The sequence below is a fragment of the Gadus chalcogrammus genome, chromosome 21 (genome assembly GCF_026213295.1).
Source record: "Gadus chalcogrammus isolate NIFS_2021 chromosome 21, NIFS_Gcha_1.0, whole genome shotgun sequence".
NCBI lineage: Eukaryota > Metazoa > Chordata > Actinopteri > Gadiformes > Gadidae > Gadus > Gadus chalcogrammus.
The window spans coordinates 8840163-8863689 of NC_079432.1; the positions used below are offsets into that span (position 1 = coordinate 8840163).

The 23527-nt window shown below is 48.2% G+C and overlaps 2 protein-coding genes across 4 annotated transcripts in view; one reads left to right on the forward strand and one right to left on the reverse strand.

The window, feature by feature from the left end:
• The window catches only part of LOC130374824 (centrosomal protein of 128 kDa), a 39432-nt gene extending 16880 nt beyond the window's left edge, over positions 1-22552 (reverse strand). For 2 of the 3 annotated variants that reach the window (XM_056581797.1, XM_056581800.1), the window contains exons 1-19: positions 22459-22552; positions 21838-22034; positions 21355-21441; positions 21093-21225; positions 20601-20719; positions 20217-20308; positions 19069-19141; positions 18375-18464; positions 16753-16839; positions 16283-16357; positions 15453-15609; positions 14811-14950; positions 11531-11602; positions 10866-11051; positions 8624-8812; positions 7767-8246; positions 5264-5428; positions 3626-3793; positions 517-576 (exon numbers count right to left, since the gene is read on the reverse strand). In XM_056581797.1, coding sequence (XP_056437772.1) covers positions 517-576; positions 3626-3793; positions 5264-5428; positions 7767-8246; positions 8624-8812; positions 10866-11051; positions 11531-11602; positions 14811-14950; positions 15453-15609; positions 16283-16357; positions 16753-16839; positions 18375-18464; positions 19069-19141; positions 20217-20308; positions 20601-20719; positions 21093-21225; positions 21355-21441; positions 21838-22011 — 2547 coding nt within the window. In that variant the 5' untranslated portion in view covers positions 22012-22034; positions 22459-22552. The remainder of the gene's footprint in view (positions 1-516; positions 577-3625; positions 3794-5263; positions 5429-7766; positions 8247-8623; positions 8813-10865; positions 11052-11530; positions 11603-14810; positions 14951-15452; positions 15610-16282; positions 16358-16752; positions 16840-18374; positions 18465-19068; positions 19142-20216; positions 20309-20600; positions 20720-21092; positions 21226-21354; positions 21442-21837; positions 22035-22458) is intronic. The other variant, XM_056581798.1, reaches the window with a different exon arrangement.
• Positions 22553-23094: 542 nt separating this feature from the next.
• Positions 23095-23527, forward strand: part of tshr (thyroid stimulating hormone receptor) — a 22484-nt gene continuing 22051 nt past the window's right edge. The window contains exon 1 of the mRNA XM_056581130.1: positions 23095-23414. Within this exon, the coding sequence (XP_056437105.1) occupies positions 23239-23414 (176 nt within the window). The 5' untranslated portion in view covers positions 23095-23238. The remainder of the gene's footprint in view (positions 23415-23527) is intronic.

The following is a 23527-nucleotide window of genomic DNA, read 5'->3' on the forward strand; positions in this document are numbered from 1 at the left end:
CCGCTTCAAGTTCTGTTTAATTTAATTGAGAAATAAATTGTGTGGGGGGGAGATTTACAGCAGTAGAGTCCAGCAGCAAGTTTCCAATCTACTTTTTCCTTGCTTTAGGAATAGCAGATGTTTTCAGATTACAGAGAGCCGGTGATACATCATTCTCCCACTGGCAGGCCGCTTGGCATCGTATGTGCATTAGCATATCATTAGCATATCGTGTAGGAACGTCTCCAAAGAGCGGCTCATTTATCTACCTTTGGTTATGTAACACACGCGTGGGAACGGAGACGACACCGCTAGCTAATTAGTGATCATCCGGCCATGTTTTTCTATTGTTCATCATATTTATTTGGGTTTAAGATGATCCAGATATTAATCAAATGCCGTTCGTTGTAATTGCTAATTGCGATGCGATTAGAAAGATGAAGTTTCGAGGATTTTCTCGGTTGCACCTGGGGGGTCGGTGAGGGGTGTGGGTTGGTGAAGAAGGGGGGATGTGTGTGTGTGGAGGGGGGGGGATACCTTGGTTTCAGCGAGCCAGCGATGAGGATCCTTCACCAGTCCAGGTATCTGGGCGATGGCCTGATTTAAAGGAATAGAGAGGAATCTATTGTTTACGTTGGTTTGAATCATGTTGTGTTACTTTGGACAAAACATGTAGGATTTCATTTATTTTCAAAGGCCATGTCTATATGCAGTGTGCATGGAGAAGTATGACAAAGGCAGACATGACCTGCTTATTGCAAGTAAATTTTTATAAGATTGCCAGGAAAGTAAAATGTTAATAAAAAGTAAGTAGTAGAAGGGAACATAATTCAAACACGGCAGCCGCTGTCAGCCTTTGGTCTGGTACACAAAGAGAAGGCAAATACACGCAAAAGAAAGTACACACATACAGTGTGTGTGTGTGTGTGTGTGTGTGTGTGTGTGTGTGTGTGTGTGTGTGTGTGTGTGTGCTGAGGGACTGTTTTCCATCAGTAGCAGACAAGGATGTCAAATTGAGTAGCACAGTGACATTTTGACAGCCAATAATAATGACACCCACACACTCCCACACACACTTAAAACTCTGTATACCAAGTACAAACCTACAAACATACACCTACGAAGGTTACAAGCCACACTAGGGCAAACGGGTGTGTGTGTGTGTGTGTGTGTGTGTGTGTGTGTGTGTGTGTGTGTGTGTGTGTGTGTGTGTGTGTGTCGACAGTGACAGCATTGGAGGCTGCAACACAGGTGGGTGGGTGAGGGGGGGGGATCCTCTCCGTCTCTACAAACAACACGGAGCAACACCTACATAAGTCAATGCACAGGTTCTCCCACACCTGTCAATCATCCATTCCCAACCGAGCATAAGTCGATCTACCCGACCTCCTTCCTCCTCCTCACCCCCCCCCCCCCCCCCCCCCCCCCCATCTCTCCTGTCTCTTCACCTACTACCCCAGTGTCTGTTTCTCGGTTCTGTTTCAGTGTTTGTGAAAATAAGTCGCTCTTCACGGGTGGGTTTCTAACGTTTAAAACGTCCACCTTGCAGGGTTTAAACATCAAAATATATAGAGATGTCCGATATTATCGGCCCACCGATATTATCGGCCCGATATTAGCATAAAAATTTAATATCTGTCAATATCGGTATCGGATTTAAAAAAAAAAAAAAAAAAGTATTTTTCTTATTTTGCACAGACAATGTTAACATTTGGAAAGCCTTGTTGCATTCAAGAATGCATCCAGTGGGGCATCACAATAACATTAAGCATGTTGTGTTAATTCCACAACAGGAGATATGTAATGTTACCTAAATTAGGTTTGAGGAAAAATAACCCAAATATCGACATCGGTATCGGCTGATCGAAAATTTAGAGTTGGACAATATCGCATATCGGATATCGGCAAAAAAGCCAATATCGGACATCCCTAAAAATATAAAAAGGTAAAAAGAAGACGGAAGTGAAAACGCGATCTGGCAGCTTTCATTTCAAGGCGCCACGCAGCGGCGTTTGTTATGGCCTCCGCAACGCGTGCGTTCTTTTTTTCCTTTCAGTCGCCGAGGAACATTGGAAGTTGGCGGCAACAGACGGGCGATTGATCCGTGTGAGAGGTAGTCGGGCTCGTACCACAATGCATTGCCTTTTAAGTACGCTCCTCTCTAAAAACACAGAAGTGGAACAGAGCAGTCCCGATAGTCTTCGCCCGACCTCGACGGTACATTTATCCGCCGTCACACCCAGGTGTGAGTACAACTTGGAGCTGCGGCCCCCACAAAGTAGGCAGGTCCCTCTAAGTAAGTGAAACGCAACACACCCTTTAACAGATATCGACTCCCCTCATTAGGCCGATCGCTATCGCTGAGTTTGAGGGAGTGAGGGAGAAGGGTGAGGGACAAATGGGAGCAAATCTATATGAGCAAATAGAACCGAGCGAGCTTCATTAGCCTTGTGGGAAATGTGTGGAAAACGAGCTCTAGCCGTTGCAGAAAAACACAAACTCTAACAGTTATTATTTGGCCAAGAGGAGGGTTAGAGACAAGATACATATTACATAACTTTAAATATAGGCTCTTGAAAATATACAATGAGACACAAAATGAAGCACTTGATTTGTAGTATCACGACTGATAGTCATTATTTTTGCATTAGGTTTTTCTGGAATAGGAACTCACTCATCGTTTGAAGGAGAAGGCTGATGTGTTAAAAACTAATCCAACAAAACGTGTTTTGTATAGTTTGGATGATTTCTATGACTGCGTAGGCGTCTTATCTCAAGGCAATTGCACTAATCCATTGAAAATGTGATTCCAAGGTGCTATTTGAGTGAACAAATGCCCCTTTTCACTTACAGCATACACAATCAATAAATAAAATTCAGGAATAAATAATAAAAAACATAAATAAAGAAACAAATAAATAAAGAAATAGGATCGAATATCGGAAACAAATTCACATCAATGGCAGTTCTTAACTTAATTCAAGCTTTAAGTCGATATGACCTTCCCGACAGCATGCTTGGGTTGATTAGTATACAAATGTATGCTCCGTTGGTGCGTGCATAGCCTGTGCTCGACTGAAAGTTTCACGAGGATGTGTGAAGTGCGTCGTGCTGTTGCATATCGTTGGTAGATTAAAGCACCATTGGTTAAAGGTATACCAAATATGGGAGGAATCTGGCGTTCCTTAACAGGAACTGGATACCAATGTTAGGAGGACATAAGGTGAAGGATTATTTAGTGAGAACGATCTGGTTGAATACACAGACTCTAGCACCTTCAAGCTTCAATACGCTGAGAGGAAAAAAAATATTTTTTTTAAGAAACAATTTAACAAACGGAAAAATATTAAATAAAGCAGAACACAGCTATGCATGTGAATTTCTGCAGTATAAAGGATTCTCCAAAGCTGTAGGAGTAGATAATTGCCTAAAATCAGGCGAAGAAAAATAAAAACAAGAAAAAAAATAAGACACATAACAACAATAGTGTGGCTTGCTTTGAATACACACTAATAAAGAATGAAAGACAAAGAAAAAGAGAAAAAAATACAGAACGAAAAAGGAAAAAGGAAAAAGAGAACGAAAATGACCAACAAGAAACAAAATGACCCAATGCAGGAATACTGTTGAGTGGTGTGCTCCTCACCTGAAGCTTGTCTTCTGCGTTTCTGGCCAGGCTCCTGCATGCCTTGTCTAGCTCCTCCCCTGCGGAGGATAGGACCGCCTCCTGCTCCGCCTCCAGACGAGACACCTTCTGTCCAAGTGAAGCAAGCTCCACCTCCGAGCTCCGCCTCCGCTCCTCCCCCTTCCTGGCCTAGTGGAGGGGGTGAAGGAGGTTTATGTTACGACACACACACACACACACACACACACACACACACACACACACACACACACACACACACACACACACACACACACACACACACACACACACACACACACACACACACACACACAGTGTTCCCTCACACATGGTAAACACATTTTTCGGGGCTACAGACACGCATGTGAGCATACACACAAGACGCCGCCGACACACAACAAGGCATTTTCCCTGGCACACTGAAAATAGATTTTCTGTGTTACACTCCGACGTGCTCGCTGACAAACACACCACTTCATTTTTTCATTCACACCTCTGTAAATACATTTAGGGCGCTACACAGCAGACACGCTGACAACACACAAACACACACACAACAGCGTCCAACATGCGCACACACACACAAACACCATTTTTCTTCCCCTCACAAAGTCAACAACAAACACAACATGTGCGGTTAAGATAAGTCGTGTCCCTCTTCTTATGCTAACTGGGGTCTCCATAGCAGAGGGGGGCTTTGTCCGACCCAGGCAGACCCATCGGCCCATTGGATCGGGTAGGGGGGGGGGGGGGTGCAGATCATTACTGACGAGCTCCTTGACAATAAAGCGTGTTACGTTAATAAGCCATCCCGCCATCCCTCCTCCCGTTCACCTGCCTTTTAATCAACATGTGGATCAGGTCTTGACGCCACCAACACCACCACCCCCCCCCCCCCCCCCCCCCCGGGAATTTCTGCCACTTATCAGTATGGTGAACCCCGTGGTGGTTCAATACATAACCTACTGGGTTCCATCATGGATGGAATGGGCTTTGATAAAAACTTGATTGGGAAGAAGAAGAAGGAAAAAAAAAAGAGCAGGAGTAAAGGGAGAGGGGCAGAGGGAGAGAGGCGATAGGAGGAGGGGGGAAAGAGGAGCGTAGCGGAGGTCAGAGTATGACAAATGAGAGAGTAAGAGGAGGGAGGAGAGGAGGGAAGAGTAGAAAGGACGAGAGGGTTAGAGGACAGAGGAAAGGGGAGAAGAGGAGAGAGGAGATGAGGCCACCTATTGCAATCTGGCTCCTTGTAGAAAGTAGTGTAGTCGTTAGTGAGACTTGGTTTATTAGGTCTTTTAACAAATAGGGATTTCTATAGGATGGGCTTGTAAACGGAGTCTGATTAACCCAGAACTCAATTTAAAGTTAAACACAATGAAGCCAGGGGTGCTTTATATCGCACCATGCTGTTCAGAGACTGCAGAATCTCCTGGAAACGACCCAAAAAAACTAAAACACAAGACACACCAAACAAGCTGTTCTGTTCTTGAAAAATAAAAGTATATGTATTACAATTCTCTATCGTTGGTTTCTTTATTCTAGTTGCTCTGTCTATGTCATAAATGTTATGTACTCGAAGGATTTGGACAAAAGTGTCAGCTAATAAACGGAATGTCATGTAATGTAAAACGGGCAACATACCCTGCTATCCACTTCATGTTTGAGCTGCTGGTAGTTCCTGTGCAGCAGTGAGTGCTCCTCCTCCCTGGTGTTGAGCTCCTGGGCCAGCTTGTCACACTCCTCCTTCATACGGTCCAGCTTGAGACGCAGAAGACGGCTCTGCTCCCTCTCCGAGCTTGCGTCCACCTGGGCGGACACACACAGACACAGACACAGACACAGACACACACACACACACACACACACACACACACACACACACACACACACACACACACACACACACACACACACACACACACACATTATTCAATCACAAGTGCATCGTTCACAGTCCAACCATCCTTCATGCTGTTTGGTGGGAAAGTAATGCTCTCTGTCTTTCATGAGAAAATACTTTGTGAGAACGCATCAACTTGAATTTCTCGAGGGGGGGGGGGCTGTGAAAACAGTCAAAGCGTATCGTATTGTCTCTCGGTAGTAGCCGCCGGCGTTCGATGCGGCGTCTTAAAGATCGACCTTCGGGGGGGGGTGCTCCTCTGAAGGTTGAAGTGGTTAAAGCGCAAAGCGTGCACTCGCCAGCGGGCGCACCTCCGCCCCCCAAAAAGGATAATCCGTTTCCCTGACCTCCCCAGCCTGGCACGCCTGGCACGCCGCGACCCTGCGAGAAAGAGAGCCGTCAGGCCGCACTCGGCGCCACGCGTTTGTGGCCGTGCCAATAAACACAGGATCCAGCAGGCCCAATTAAGAATTCACAGATCGCGGGATGACAGTTTCCAGCACCACGCTAACGGGAGTGTGGGGAGGGGGGGGGGGGGACAGCACGGTGCGCTCGTTCTCAGAGCCAGGAGAGAGAATTTGTTTATTTGGAAACGTCAAGAAGAGCCCGAGCACTGGAGGGGTCTGAGCTTTGACGGGAAGAGGGGGGAAAAAAGGGCAGGATTAAGTCTGAACGGATTGACGTCGAAGTGGGGGTAGACGCGGTTTATAAAACCAGACGGGCCCCCCTGTTAGAACAAAACAGGGGGGAAATTGTATCATGTAAATCTGTGTGGCGGTTGGAGAGGTAGAGATGGAAAACGGCGATGACGAGTGGAGAGGGGAAAGGGGAGAGAAGAGGGAGAACAACTGGAGAGTGACGGCATGTGAAAACAGCAGAAGAAGTGGAGAAAGGGATGGTGAGTTAGGAGGGAGTGAGAGAGGGAGAAAGACATGGAATAATGTTAAATCAGCCCTTGGGGAAAAGAAAAAGTGAATAGAATGGAGGGAGGGATTAAGAGAGACAGAGAGAGAGGGAGAGAGAAAATAGATGCCATGAAGAAAGATGGAGTGAAGGAGAGAATAAATGAGTGAGAGAGGACAAGGACGCGGGAAAAACAAGAATATTTTAAGCAAATGCCCCTCTTCCCCGACAGTTAAACACATCACATTGTGGTGGAGGCTCTGTGTTTGTGCCGTATGGATACTGGAGATTGGGGTGGTGGTGTTGGTGCTGGTGGCGGGGGGGTGTTCTGTTGCAGGCCCATCTGTGGCCCTGCCTCGGGCCCGGAGCAGGAAAAAACATCTCGCGGGCGAACGCCCTTGTCCTCAACCACACTGTGAAACGACGCCGTTACAATGAGCTATGTCAGATATTAATGCCATGCAGCAGCGCTAATGGGCAAAGCTCACCCCTATCAGGCGGGACCATGCCCCCTTAAGAAACAATGTGCCCACTGGGGGGGTGAGGGGCTTGTGGAGATATGGTGAGGAGTTGGAGGTGGAGGAGGCAGGGGGGGGGGGAACTCACTCTCTCTCTCTCTCTCTCTCTCTCTCTCTCTCTCTCTCTCTCTCTCTCTCTCTCTCTCTCTCTCTCTCTCTCTCTCTCTCTCTCTCTCTCTCTCTCTCTCTCTCTCTCTCTCTCTCTCTCTCTCTCTCTCTCTCTCTCTCTCTCTCTCTCTCTCTCTCTCTCTCTCTCTCTCAGGATGAGACTGCTGGAGAGGATGCGGTCCGATAGCGGAAGCCGATTAAAATATTCACGCCTGGAGTTGTGGAGGAGCCACCAGGCGCCGTACACCCCATTAGCGGCCCAGCGTCCCAGGTCTCCACGACGGTGAGACGATCAGCTAAATGATACCGTAGCGAGTGGGTTCCTCCCTCTTTGTGGGTTCCGCTGAGGCGAGACGCAGCGGCAGATGGTTGGCGGCGGCGTTTGAGGTGCGATTGGACCCGCACCGAACGCGTTGATCCGCGTTAGAACCAGACGCCGCTGGTATCCGGGTTGACTCCTAACCTTGAACGACTCTCCCCCTCCCTCCCTCCCTCCCTCCCCCACCGGTAGACTTAGATCAAATTAGAGCAAAACGTTTACCTTTTTTTTTCCTCCCTTGGAAAGAAATACATAAATCATGAGTCAAACGGATCTATTATGTTACGCCGCCTCGAGGTTGGAAGTGTTTTCTCCGTTTTCCATAAACGGCAGTTTGGGTGGTGCAGGAGGGGTGACCTCGTCACGTGTGGGGGGGGGGGGGGGGGACCCGCTCACCTTGACCTCCGTGAGGCGGGCCTGCAGCTCGTCCCGCTCCCCCACGCAGAGCCTCAGCGCCTCCTGCGCCTCCCGCTCCTTCCTGGACCGCCCGCCGCCGCCGCCGCCGCCGTCCGCCACGGCCCGCAGGCTCTCCAGCTCCTTGCGGTGCACCTCCCTCTCCAGCCGCAGCTGCCCGCCCAGCGAGGCCGCCTCCTCCTGGGCCGCGAGCAGCCTGGCCTGGAGGTCCCTCTGGAGCTCCCGGCCCGACCGCTCCTCGGCGGTCAGCCTCTGGGTCAGCTGGGCGAGCTGGGCGCGGGCCGAGGCCGCCTCCTCCTTCAGGGCGGCCTGGAGGGAGGCGTGGGCCTCCTGGTCCCGCTGGGAGCGCCGGGCCTGGGCGTCCGCCTGCTCCTCCAGCCGCTGGTTCTCCTCGCGGAGGCGGGCCTGGAGGGAGGCGTGGCGCCGGGCCTCCTCCTGCAGGGCCGCCGCCGACTCACTCCCCTGGGGGGGTGTCAGGATGGTCATCATTTTATTATGTTTTACAACGTCAACAAGGTCTCACTTTGGGTCCAGTGAAGTTAGAAGTGATCGATAATGGTACCGGTGGTCAGAACTGTTAACGTAGTCTATACTAAAAACCTTACTTCTGCCTTCTGTTCCAACCTTCTGACAGGGAAAAGAGAGGGCCCTATAATGTTCTCGTCACTTTTATGTTCATAAGACGTTACTTACGACCAAAGAAAATACAAAAAGGCCTCACAGTTCACTACCCATTCTCTTTTGGAGGACCCGACTCTGTCCCTTTGAGTGAATGTGGCAGTTCTTCTTCAGGATCCAGGGTACATGACTGATCTCGGTCCCCCCCGCAACCCCCTCACCTCTCGGTTCTCCTGCTCCAGGGAGACGTGTTGCTGGTGGGCCTCCGAGAGCTCCACGTCCCGGCGGTGGAGCTCCTCCTCACGGTGGGCCAGCCGCCCCAGGACCTCCGTCAGCTCCCGGCGCACCGCCTCCGTCTGCGCCGTCAGCACCTTCAGCTGGGCCTGGGAGCCCTCCTTCTCCTTAGTGGCCTGGAGGGTGGAGGGGGGGGGAGAGAGAGGCAGAGGGAGGGTCGAGACCGGAGCTCGAGTGAAGAACACACAACGGTATCTGAAGCCTTTTGTCCCCATCTTCACAGGCATGTTCAGACCCACACGGACCCAGCCATGTAGTTCATTTATATTGATCGGCTGGATACAGGAGGAACATGGAACAAATGCCCGCTGGAGGGGGAATAAATAGACCCCATGGCGCAGCAGGAAGACGTGCTCCGCTCCACATTGCCCTTCTCCTACGCCTGCGGGGGGGAAGTGCTCATTGATTAACATGGGACTAGACTGAAAGAGGATGCGCTCAAGCATTAGTCTACACTGGAGCTTTGGAGGGGTATCGGCCTTGAGAGAGAAAGAGAGAGAGAGAGGGGTAGAGGGAGGGGGAGAGAGGCAACGAGAGAAAGTTAGAGTGTGAAAGTCAGTGAAAGAGAGGGTCAGAGAAAAGGGACAGTCAGGCAGACAGAGAGACTCCGAGAAAAAGACGGACAGAGAGAGAGAGCAGGAAAGACAGAGAGAGAGTAAGAGAGAAAGAGAGACCAACAGAGGGAGAGAGAGAGGCAGAGACACAAAGAGACTCCGAGAGAAAGACAGAGAAAGAGAGAGATCAGGAAAGACAGAGGGTAAGAGAGAGGAAGAAAGAAAGACAGAGGAAGAGAGAGAGGCAGTGACACACAGAGAGAAAGAGAGAGTAAATAAGACCGTGAGAGGGGGACATTTTATGCTCAGAGACATGAAAGACGAGACAAAGAAGACAAAAGGGAGTGAGGGAAGACGACATGAAAAAACAGGCTACCAGAGGTACAGATGGGGAAGCGGGTTGAAAGAAACCGTAATGAAAGGAGAAAGAGTGACAGAGCGAGATAGAGCAGAGAGAGAGAGAAACACATGCTGTACCAGCATTGCACACTGATAGCGCACATGCGCACACACACACACGCACACACAAGGCCTCCCTGATAAGCAACGACGCGCCAGGTCTGCGCAACACAGATTGGTTCCAACGCAGGCGGCTTTGACTGGAATCTGCAAAGACTTTGCAGCCGCGCGCTACCTAATCATTTAATTGAGCACTTAATTCTCCCTTCTAATTCATTAGAGGTTGGCAGAAATGATTTTGTAATTAATTCGCTTCACGTCGCGTGCGCCCGCGTCTGTCTAACCTGTCTGTCAGTCTGTCAGTCAGAGGCCCAGGGATGAAGCAGTGTTGAAGTGTTTAGAGGTGACTCACGCTGCTTCAAAAGGAACAGAGAATCTGACTCGAACGAAGGAAAGGTGACTTTTAATCATCAGCCATTAATATTCAGCAAGGTGGGCTTTGGCACTAAATAGGACTCACTAATAACTCAAGGTTTTTAATGCAAGATCAAAAAGAGAGAGACCACTTTGAATGGATTGACGTGAAAAGAGAACGGCCAAGAATGGCTACATTTACCTTTGCCCATGCAAGGAATTGATAGCTGCATGTAGTTATATTGATAGTGCTCGATAAAAGTTGTTCTGGATGAATCAAGCTGGCTCGGCTGAATTTGTCTATAGATTGCTGATGTCACTGTCCTGCTGCAGAACATTAGGAAATGCGTAATTATAATAATTCAGTAAGTAATAAGTCAGTTAAAGGCATACCGATTAAGCAAGCATCTCCATCAAACCACTCCAGAACCGACTCATAATCAATTAACATAATAACCTGCCAGAGAAGTAATGATTTCAAATCAAGTATTAACATTGTTAAAAGTGATAAACTCTGAGACATAAAAAAATTACAAACGTTAAATTAATCTTGCAGATACTTAGTCAATAATAGGCATGGCAGCCATTAAACAATTATAACCTTATGAAATGGGAAGGTGCCAAGGTGTGTAAAACCTTGGCCATAGCACATAATAATAACAATCCTAAAGCATCAGATTTACATTGCACACTTCCTAGTACCGCAGACGCTTTAATGTCCAGGAATCCGAGCTCCATTGGGGTGCATGATGATGATGTTGAATGATGTAGCAGGCGAATCGCTCTCTCCCTCTGAACCCACCTGTGTGACCTGGCTGGCGTGCAGCAGGGCACCGGTCTTGGTCTCCTCCTGCTCCCTCTGCAGCCTCCGGCACTTGGCCCTCCACTGACGCACCGCGTCCTGGGCGCGCTCCTTCAGCTCCTCCCTGCTTCGGTTGCTCTCCTGGAGGAGCGCCTGCGCCTCCCGCTGCTCCACCTTGCCCTGGCTCTGTGGGAGGAGGCCCAGGGTGGAGGCGGAGGAGAAGGAGAAAAGAGAGGAGAAAAAGGCCATTCAACCAACAAGGATGAAGCGGTGGTTTTGTCTTTGTTCTTTAGTGGTGAAATTTTGCTTTTGTCACATTCAGGATTCACTACGTTGATGTTTTTCAGGCTTAACCGCCCTGTTCAAACGGTGATATTAAAGAAAAAACAAACCAAATATAAAACGATCACGTCCTTTTCACAAAAGCTTGCATCCAAAGCGACTTGCTCAAGGGTGCCTACAGGGTAGCCCGCAGACCTTGTGATTTAAACCCAGAACCTTCTGACGGGGACTCAAACACCGTAACCGCCCCCTGTTTTCTAATTATCTTTAACCTTCATGATCTGAATGACTGACTTGAAATCCCTGAGTACAGTTAAAAAACAGAGCAGTGCTTTGTTTGGGGTGTGATTGTTTTGTGGATGCAGTGTGTTTGCACATCACACCTGGATGTCCCTCAGCTGGTCCAGCATACGCAGCTGCTGCTGTTCCCGCCTGGCCAGATCTGTGGTCAGCGCCTGCGACGGAGACGGAGAGGGATGGTGGTATGTTAAGAGAGACCGGAAGAAGAGACAAAAGGTATTCTAACCAAAGGAGCGAGGGATAGAACGGGGGAGGGAAAAGAGAGAGACAGATAGAGACAGAAGCAGAGACAGAGAGAGAGAGAGAGGGTGAGGGGAGACGAGGAGAAAGCAGATGCATGAGGGAAGAGAGATGAGATCAGAGAAGAAAAGAGATGATGGAATGTTAGGAAGAGGGAGAGGTATAGGTGGGGGAGGAGGGGGGGGGTTAAGAAAGGGCGAGGTCATAAAAGCAGCCGGCCAGAGAGCCAGATGAGGCGAGTGAGGATTACGGGGGACCAGAGAAGATGGAGTGGGGGCGTCGGAGACAGGGAGAGAGGGGTCAGGCGAGGGCGGGGACGGTGTTTACAGAGAAACCTGCGATTGGATTATCCTGGCGGGTGGCGTTTGAATAGACGTCTGATAGCGGGGGCACATCCACGAGGGACAAAAAAAAAAACACATACACACACACACACACACACACACACACACGAAATACGCTTTGAAGCGTTTTCAAAGCCAAACCGTGGCATAGGAAAATCTCAGTTTCACACGGGCTGGGTTTAGGTTTCGGCCCGTGGTTACGATACGACTTATTTCTCGCTGAATGAGGTCATTTCGGCTGCGAGCGCCATTAGTCAGAGACTGATTAGTCACAGAGCCCGGGCTCGACTCAAACCGCACCGGAGGGGGGGGGGGGGGATCAAATTAAAACCGCCCGGTCCCCGCCAGATACTTTTGTGTTTCGCCACGCGTCTGCCACGCACGGGGAACACTTTCCAAGCTTCCGTTTTGGTTTTGAAATGTTGAAAAATGACAAGAAATGAAAGGCGCCGTCAAGAGCCCGCGGAGGTACATGTGAATCGAGCGTCTTCTCGTCTTTTTAAAACTGCTACTCAGCAATAAGCGGCTGTGTGGGAGTTTACAAAAACATCTTCCTCACTGAAGGGAACACAGCAGATTGAGAGCAGAGTCAGTGTGTGTGTGTGTGTGTGTGTGACGTGTCTGTGTGTGTGTGTATGTGTGTGTGTGTGTGTGTGTGTGTGTGTGTGTGTGTGTGTGTGTGTGTGTGTGTGTGTGTGTGTGTGTGTGTGTGTGTGTGTGTGTGTGTGTGTGTGTGTGTGTGTGTGTGTGTGTGTATGCGTGTGTGTCCGCACGCACGCAAGGGGGGGAGGGCTGTGCGCCAATTCTTAAACTGCCATTTCCACCCAACACACTTTATTGATGCCACTTCAATGGCCGCCGCTGCACACCAACACAGTGCTGGTGGTGGGGGCTGGCGCGCACGAGGGGGTGTTTATAATAGCCCCCACAACCCACCCCTCCCGCCCACTTCTGTCTCGTTATGGGGATGTAAGTTGCATGCAAACATCAGGGACGGCGGATCATTTCTTTCTCTGATCCCTTGTTGTGACTTGTCACTGTGTGCTGACAACTTAACGCGTTGGGGCAGTGAGGAGTAAGGAGCGTGATGTGCACCACCCCCTTCTCTGCTAATGAATGCACGAGTCCCCGAGTCCCGAGCACGTGCTGCCGCCTGGGCCGCGCGCAGGGCTTTGAAGACTAACACCGCCATCATGTGAAGCCTACTGCGGCGGCGACCTTATGACCGCCATCGTGGCAAGCTGTGTTTCTATATTTATGTTTTTGCTGGTGTAAGTTACAAGAGTGCATGTGGTGTGTGGTATGAAATATAAATCATTGTCCCCGATACTATGTTCCACGGCTTGCGGAGGAACAAAACTTCAGCTGCCCCCCCGTCAGTTGATCTTCGTGGCGCGAGGGACGGTCCATTAAACACATGGGGGATTCCCTTGGTGTGTGTCAGATTGTTGAAATTATGTGTCATTATTTCTAGGCTTGAGTAGAGACTTGGGTTAACGTTCAACTTAATATATACACCCACACACACATACATACATACATAAAGTGCATAATGGACCAGCATTAAGTTAACAGTTGGGAGTTCTATTACAATTTGTGCTTATATTACAATCATGTGCGGTAACTCCCACATGGTCGACGGCCACCAGCTGGTCGACATTGGATTCAACAATGGCCGACCCATCTACATCCCATATGTTACGGCGCCAGTCTGGGAGCATTTTGTTGAAGCGGCAGACGACAAGGGCTAGCCGGCGAACTCGGAGGAGACGAGATGCATTTGTAGAAAAAAAGTATCGTACTCCCAAGTATCGTACTCCCAATGAAACGCGTTAAATCTGAGATCCCTTCTCAAGCCCAAAATACACCGCCGGCGAACAACGTGCATCAAAACAGCCACCTCTATTATTTTCTATACACAACCCCAAAACCGGTGGCTAGGCGCGCGCCACTGATCGTCGGCACGCCTCCCCGCGACCCTTCACGCCACTGTCCTATTCCACAGCGTCGCCGCCCCTGAAAAAGCGCTTTTGGTGCTAGGGGCACTGCATCAATGGTATGTTTTACGCTAGAAGGAACCATCCTGAGAAGGTTCAATCAGCCTCAGCGGGAGGCAGCCTACAACCTAAGGCCAGCAGCAGCAGTAGCAGCAGCGACAGTTGGGAGTCTTCGAGGCGTGGGCGAGGGGGGCGAAGCACCACAGTGACAGCGCGTGGTGTGCTTCTATATTATTTTGATTTATCTGCATTGCATTAGACCGACAGACATTAGTTTACTCTCCAGCTGCGTCTTGCCTTCGGAAGATGTATCTTTGCATTTATCGAGTCGCATGGGTCCCTCAGTTCCGATCAGATCAAGTTTAGTAGGTATTATGTCCCAGACAGAATGGCTGTAGTGCATTTTGTTTTAGGGGTACACAAGGAAAGGGCTACATTGTTTATTTTGAGATAAGGTTAAATATAATAATAATGGCAACATTGACATTAACCTTTTTTACTTGATCATAACTAATAATGAATGGCTGGTGGCCTTTAAGACTCAGTCCTGACAGCAGCGACCCAGGTTCGATTCCTGCCCGTAGTGATTTGCTGCAGGTTTCCCCCTCTCTCTCCCATACCTTCTTGTCTAACTCTCACTGTGTCTTCATGAATAAAGACGAATGGCAGTAAATCACCTAACAGCGGGACACAATCACAGCGGTGGGAAAGTAGTCTGTGCTCTCCTAACACCTAGCTGTGCACCAACCGGGCCGCTGACGTAGAACTCAGTGTGCACCCACCTCCACCTGCACAAAGAGCTGCAGCCTCTCCCTCTCTTTCAGCTCCAGCGCCTTCTTCAGCTCATCCACCTCCCCCAGGATGGAGGCCTTGCACAGCTGGGCTCGCAGCTCCGCCACCTCCCTCTCTAGGTCGGTCCGGGCTGCATCACCCACACAATAGCACGAGACACACGCACACACACACACACACACACACAAAATAGCAGTCCGACATACACCCACAAGGGCAGACACACACAAGGGCACACATACACAAACATTTGAATGTACAATCAGACAATTAGTGGTCATGTTATGGGTTCTGCTGGAGGTGAGGGGCGGGCGGGGGTGGGGGGTTGGTTGTAATTATCCTCAACAGCCAGAGAAAATAAACATGAAACTACTTTACTGAACTTCCATAAAAGGCTCCCTTAATCGTCTAGAACTATGGGAATGGAACTAGCCGTGTATATGAAGTACACTACATAATTGTCACAGATGCCTTTTCCTATGTAGGAGGGCAATAAGCCGGGCTCCATTCCATTTCAGTCTATATTTTTGGGTTCTATATTCCGTTTTGTCCTACACCCCACCCAGGTCATCCGTTGTCCGGCCCATCCCGCTCTCATAGACTCTGCCGCCTGGAGCCAGGTCAATCATCACCTGGGCCCGGAGCGCCACTGCTCTCTCCCCTGTCAGGGCGCTGGCCGTGGGGCTGAGAGGAGAGGAGGGACACCTCCCTCTGGAGCTCCAGGCGATCCCTCTGGAGCTCCAGCTTCTCTTTCCCCGTCCTCAGCAGATCCTCCCGCATCTCCTCCAGCTGCAGGGAGAATGGATGAATTAGTGAGGGACGCTGTGCAGGGAGAAGGTCATTATTGTGACTAAACCCAGATAGGCTGAGGCAGTCTTGGATCAGCCCTGAAGGGGTTTATTTCAGCATAATGACCGCTGTACGTTATCCCGCTTATGACACAGCTACCAAATTATTGATTTCTGCAACTACTAAGAAATCAATAATTTGAAACAAAATATAACAATAAAAATGTCTGTTCGATTCCAAGTCCATAGCAACGACCTGTTATTAATTTACAACAGCATGTAAAACGGGAATATCTGAATAGTTTCTCATAACAACAACAAATACATAACAAATACATAATATAAATATACGAGTTACAAACGTGTTTCTTAGACATCTGGAGTAACAGATACATGATGAGTTGTTTAATCAATGCATCACCGAACCACCCATAAACCACCGTGTGTTTGGATTGAACTGCAGGAAGGAATTATTCCTTCCTATTTGTTGATAATATACATATTGGCATCTCATCAGACACACACAATTAGCTGATCAGTTGCTGAGATAGCATTCATTTTAAAACACACACACACACACACACACACACACACACACACACACACACACACACACACACACACACACACACACACACACACACACACACACACACACACACACACACACACACCTGTTGTCGGAGTGTGTCTCTGCTGTCCTCAGTCTGCGCCAAGCGTACCCTGGCTCTCTCCATCTCCTGCTCCATCTAGGAAGCCAGTTACAGCCAATCAGAAAGCAGGATACTGCCACATACTGAACACAGAGGAACCAATAAGCCAATCACGGGGCAGCCAGCAGGAGGCCTGTGGTTTCGTAATGATGCCCTTTTTTCAGCGAATGATTACCACTCCAACATCAACCAGCCTTTCTTGTTCAAATGGGTACCAGGAAATTTCCCCTGCAGTGCTTAAAGGAAAAAGATTTCACCCCAAGTCGTTTCCGATGGCGCAGCATTAAGAGTTTTTACAACTGCTAGATTTACAGGCTAGCAGCAGGTAATACACTTTTCGATAAACCCTTTTGCACCACACTGATTAGGTTCTCGAACAAAAGGGAAATAATAATGTGTGCTGGAGGGGCCGGGGCTGAACACACACACACCTTCTCTCTCTCCCGCTCGGACTTCAGCAGACAGGGCTCCAACACCTCCTCTCTCCCCGAAGCCTGGTCTCCGAGTCTCCCTGAAGCCTGTCCCACACACACAGGAACGCGCACACACACACACACACACACACACACACACACACACACACACACACACACACACACACACAGAGACACCCACACACACACACCGAGTGTGAGTGAGTTAGTAACGACACCACACACACCAAAAAAAATAAGTGTGACAAGATGTGTGATCCAAGCGACGCGGGGCCGGTCTGACTCGACTCGTGGCCTGGTGGGACCCCGTTCCTGGCACTAGATCTGGGATCTGGGTAGCGGTTCTGGTTCTGGGGCTGGCACTATGGGCACCGTATCAAAGCCCGGTCCCTGCTCACACCCACGTACTTTGGGCCAGGCAGTGGTGATGAATTACTGCCTGCTAGCAATAACATCCGCTCAAGTGACTCATTATCTATTGGCTTTATATCACAGCTCAACGCCCCCCCCCCAAACCCCGGGACGACCGGCGGGACGCATGAAACACGCGCGTGTGTGTGACATCGCTCTTCATTTCAACTCAGAGATTAGACCCCCGCCCCCTCCCCAATCCTCCTCTTCATTCTGCCTCCCTTGTTTATGTACCTTTAATATTTGGGCTGGTTGAGAGGATGGGGAGGGAGAGAGAGGTGGGGAGGAGAGAGGGAGAGAGGGAGGGTTGATGGGTATGCATTATTTCTGACCCGCCCGGGGCTTTGTCGGACCATCCTTTAGGGCAGAGAGAGAGATTGGGGGGGGGGGGGGGGGGTACTAGTACATGGGAAGCAGCTTCCGGTGCGGCGTGCCGTGTGAGGAGGCTCCCCTCTGGAAGGGGGGGTCGGTGTCTGAGTGGCGCTACAGTGCCACCATGTGGTCCGAGGACGCACTGCATCTGTTTAGATCATGAGGGAAGGGGGAGACGGGTTTGCCCGGCATTTCTCCTTTTGATAACCCACCCAACAGATGGTGCATCGGAATTCTGTCGCCAATCCATCTATAACAGGGACGCTGATATTTGGGTCTGAAGTCTCGAGATGTTTAGTTTCAACCGTTTAAATCTTGTTGGTTTTGTAGGTGAAATACTGATGGTGATACCTTTATACACAAACCATCCAACAGGTGTTGTTTTGCACTTTGCTTTGGGATTAATACAAACATATACTGTCTGTATTACTGCAGTGTGTCTATGCATATATAATGAGTCGAACACCTTCAAGGATCCTACTTTGTATCCGTTACATAATACGACTTCCACATCAATGTCAAGTGTCTGAGGCAGTGTCTCAGTGTCTGCCAGCATTGTTATTAATAGTTTATAAAGTGTCAAGAAAACTCACAATGCCTAGCTAATGAACTGAATCATAGGATGAAATGAGAGTTGACTGGGTGTGTGTCTGTGTGTGTGTCGTGTTAATTAATAATGAACGTGACATAAGAAAGTAAAATCGAAGTTGAGGAAGCTAAAGAAAAAATGTCTGTAAAAGTGTGGTCGGCTGTGTGTGTAGGCTAGTGTGTGTGTGTGTGTGTGTGTGTGTGTGTGTGTGTGTGTGTGTGTGTGTGTGTGTGTGTGTGTGCCTGACCTGCTGACGTTCATCAGTGAAGACCCCCCGCTGCTCGAGGCCTCGGACTCTCTCCAAGTCCTGGATCCTGCGGTCCACACGGGAAGACACCTGCACACACACACACACACACACACACACACACACACACACACACACACACACACACACACACACACACACACACACACACACACACACACACACACACACACACACACACACAATGTGCCAAGGCCACACGAGTAGAAAATAAAGATGTTGGTTTCTGTTATTGTGTACGGTAAATGGAGGAAAATGGAAGTATCTGAGATTCAAGAATTTCTATCGGTTCCCTGCCTCAGAAGAATGTTAGCACTTACCAGACACAAAAGGCTTTTCAATATCACACTTTATACTTTATTTTTAATATTTTATTGGATTCATATAAAGCGCAGGGAGCAACCGCATGCCCTGGAATTCCATTATAAAGGATATGTCAGTTCTTATACCAAAAAATCAAAAGCGCATTACGCTTTTAAGCTAAACATAAAAGCATGGAGTGATACACATTGAGCAACGAGTGAGAAGCGAGACATGCCACAACAAGTCAAAGATTCTGCATCAGAACTGCTCATCTCGGCTGATGTTCCTCAGAATAAAAGAAAAGAGGAAGTCTTGGAAGGAATAAATAAGACTGAATACATAATGAGTGAATACATTGTCTGCCACTCACAGAGTCTTGGGTCTGAGAGAGTGACAGGTGTTCCGTGAGGTTCTCCATCGCTCGCCTGGTGTCAACATCAGCTCTACAGAGAGAGACACAGGGAGAGACAAGGGGAGAGAGACATGGAGCGAGAGACAGAGATATAGATAGGGACAGAGGCATGGGCAGAGAGATATAAAGAGAGGGAGAAACAGAGAGAGATGGAGGGAGACACAGAAAGAGAGTGGGAGAGAGCGGGAGGGACATGTTATGGAAGAAAAAAAAGAAAATGAACATTTTCCATGCCATTGCCAATAAATCAATATCCATTTAATTAAGGGAGGGAGAGATAGGATAAAGAGAGATGACAGAGAGATGGGGGAGAGAAGAGATGACGGAGAGAGAGGAAGGATGGAAGTAAGAGAGTGAGAAAGACAGAGGGGGAGAGACAGAGAGAGGAATGAAGTAAATGAGACTGACACAGCGAGAAAGGGTCGAGAAAGAAAAAGAGACAGATGGAATGAAGGTCTGAGAGAGAAGGCTAAATATCCAGCCTAGGGAAAGCTCCAGCTGATGTTATCACTTCCCAGATATAGTCCGCTTTGATGTCTCGCCAACGTGTCAGTAATGACAAAATGTTAACTTTCAAGTGGCTGAACAAACCGAGGTAAGCGGTTATTGCATAGCAAACAGTGAGGATTATAAATGTTGACATGTTCACATCTCTTCCAATAAATCCTGTTGTTTTGGTTATTATTATAATCGTAACAATTATTTTGTCCCTTCCTTGGAAGGGACCATATTGAAAAACAGCAATCCTAATATGGTGGCAGATATTAGTGCTTTGGCTAGGATAACTGAAAGCTGAAAGTTACTAAGGCCAATGCCACACATTCAAAGGCAAGACATGCATCTCAATTCAATGCAAGTCGATATGGATACAAAGAAAAAGCGAAATTACAAAATAGCAAAAAAGCACTGGGTCGACACTTCTCAAAGTCACAGTGCATACCAAAGTAAACATTTCATTATATATTTCTTCATTTCACAAATAACAGCCCAGATATAAAGCCTTAGTTGCCTGTACACACACATCCACGCAAAGCAACAGTGCGGCTGTTCATGTGGCAACATGATCCATATTGCGTGACTATGAATACATCTGTGACATGGATCACCTGTTTCTCAGGAGGATCTCTCGGTCCAGATCATCTGAGAGTCTCGTCTGATCACAGCGAAGGTCGCGTAGAGACTGGTGCAGACAGTGGATCTAAGGAAATTAAAAAGGAGTGAAGCAATCGGACGGCAAACAACACAAACAGTGTTTACTGCATCAACATTGATGCTGTTCCTCCGGTCTATTTATGGGACATTAACACTGACAATAAAAAATGAATACAATTATTTAAATACTCATACAGCATGATACTGTGTGATAATACTAACATCTAAAAAATAAAGTTGTTGGTAAAGAGCGGCCTCTTGTGGCGTCCCCCGGGAACTACGGAAACAAGTGATCGAGACTGATGGAGAGCAGTGATTCTGTGGAGTCATTCGCTTACGTCCTCCGCCGAGAGTTTGGTGTCCTTGAAGCGGACCGAGGCGGAGTGGGACCTCCGTCTCCTCACCGACCCGCCGGGGTACTCCTTCAGCGGGGAGGTGGGGTGGAAACGCTGCCCTTCTGGAAAACAACACCAAGACACCTGGTCTGAATGCTGAGGTGGGATTTGAGAGGTTCAAGTTAATAGTGGTTCTGTGTGTTGTCATGTGTTGGGAAAGAGGGAGGGATGAGAGAGAGGATTGTAACACAAAAATAAGCCATGTTATGCAATGATTTCATATTTCACTTCATATTTCAAGTATGTATGTATGTACCATATTTACTTTTTTTTACCATTGATAATTCCTTGTAATGCAATTGTTCATTGCAGTATTGGACACAGATTCACAAGCGTTTTTTAATGAATCTGTATATTTAGTTTGTCTTGCTCAGCGTCCCTACTGAGACACTACTGGGACCCACTGTTCCCATCCTCTGGCCCTCCCGTTAATACCTGAGCCAGAGCCTTGCTGCTCCAGGTCGCTGGTGTGTAGGGTGGAGGCGGAAGCACTCCTCACCCCTCCGTTGGTCCTCCTCAGCCTCTGGGACTGCAGCTGGCCGATGGACTCCTCCAGGTTCTCCTTCAGCTGGGTGGTGGTCAGGAGACACAGTCCCTCCATCAAACTCACACACACACTCTCTTAAAGCTTATTGTGGCTGTGTCAACTGAAAGCTGTATAACAGAGACGTTTGTAATGAGTGATATTAAGTCTCACCAGGGCCATGGCTTCTGCTTGGTCATCAGTGTTGTCCCTGTACTGACCAAGCATCCGGTCCACCTTATTCAGGTTCCTGCTAGTGTCCTGCAGGAGCGGTGGGAGAAGCTGTCGGTTACACACATTCCTAAGTTGGATATTTGTTAGAACACGCCCCACACAGCAAAGACAGTAATTTACTCAACTTCATTCATCCCACTGAACTGTTCCCACTTTGCAGGTTACTATTAATATAATAATAATTTAGGCATATATTTTAATCCAACGTGTCTTCACTTGAACGTGAATCCAGATAATTGAGGAGTAAGTTGTGGGCTGGCCCTTCTTTCTCAAGGATGCCCCCAGATTAGGTTGATTTTAGGGATCAAACTCTGTGCCCCTTTGCCTGGGAATCCGGAATCTGACCACAACACCGCACTGTCCCGCTCAAGAATAGCATAATTCACATACGTCAAAGTTTTGCAGTGTAAATAAAGTAAACACCTGTAGAGTGCTGGCCAGGGTGCTGATCTTTTCCGTGATCCCAGAGTTCTCTGCGGCACTCCCACTGCCGCTCGCCCCCCGCAGGTCCTGCTGGGGTCGGCGCAGTACATCCCGCCCCCGCGGTCTGCTTCGCCTCGCCCTGTCGTACGTGTCCGACCCACTGGATGATTCCATTGCATGGGGACGGAGGGGGCGGTCTGCAATGATGGAGTAACTTGTAAGTGGGCGATAAACACGTACCCAATATTGCCTTGCTATCTTCCCAAAATATAATCGGATCTGCGACAGATTACTATGATTTCCCTTGAGAGGAATACGTGCTTTTCATCATAGTAAAAAGAGAGCGGCCACTGTCGCCGTGGCCATGACAACTGATGGAAACAGGATAACAATCTGGCCAGCAAGACACAATACACGAAACTTGTCATAAATCACGGCGCAGTTGGTCATTGTTGTTGCTGAAGCTGCTGCTACTCTAGCAACAACTTAACAGACGCTAACAGCAGCTAACTGGCTAATACAACTTCATCCACCTTTCATGTTGGTTAACTAATAAACTATTCACGGCTTAATGGTGCAGTGAAATGTAACAAATGTAAAACAAGCTTGTACAAATCCTACCGGTGTGATTTATCTACATAAGAGCTTCTGGCTTGGTGCTTTGCAAGCGGTAAGGACAGTGAATCAAATCCAAACCTGCCTCTGCTATGGCAACTTAAACTAGCCGCCTCCGAACAGGAAGACAACAAACTTCAACTGTGGGAAAAGCCGGCCGGGAATTGTAGTTTACCAAGGGTACATTGACATAGACATGTAGCGCTGGAAAACTACACTGTCCAAATGCATTCCTTTACGCCACTACTGCCGCTCTTCGAAATTGAAAACCAAATAACATCAAATAAAAGTGTCCTATACCAAAAAGATGGGCTCATCATATTAACATTTGTAGTTCCTCAATCAGCAGAGGCGTATATCCAAAGTGATGTAAAAGCTAGTCTGAAAACAGTTACATTAAATTAAGGAGTTGTCAGTCTATTTTAGTCCAATGTTCACTGGAATTCATATTAAATACGCGTACCCAGCTCAAGTACCTTCTCAACCACATTTCGTCATTCAAACCAAATCAATTCTCGCATCTAACGCAAGAGTGTCTCAAACCCTACCCTCCGTTCATAGAAGACCACCTCCAGAACGTACTGGGTCGCAGCCTCCCCGCAGCATCCTCCTCACTGCACGTTCAGATATGATGGGACACAGAGCATTTTAATAGTTGATCCGTGAAGAGTTCGACTCAACATGATACAAGTATTATTATTATTACAGCTCAATTTTTGGTAAACGGCAGACGTATCAAAAACGAGAGCATCTTTATTTATTTTTTTACAGGTAGGATACACTAGCATGAGCATGAACGTGATAACGGGTGTGCTGATGAGTTTGGTCACGTTGCTCTCGGGCTCCTCGGCAGAGCCTGAAACATGCCCTTCTGTGTGTGAATGCTCCGAGTGGAAGTTTTTGACCATCTCCTGTTTTGACATCGAAAGTTTCCCGAGATTTCCAGCAAGCACTGAGACGTTGTAAGTAATTCATGAATAACATAATAATTGTAGTGGATATGATTTTGAATTATTATAATAATTATGATTAAGCCTATTATGAGTAGTAGAATCTGTATCATTATTAGTATGAT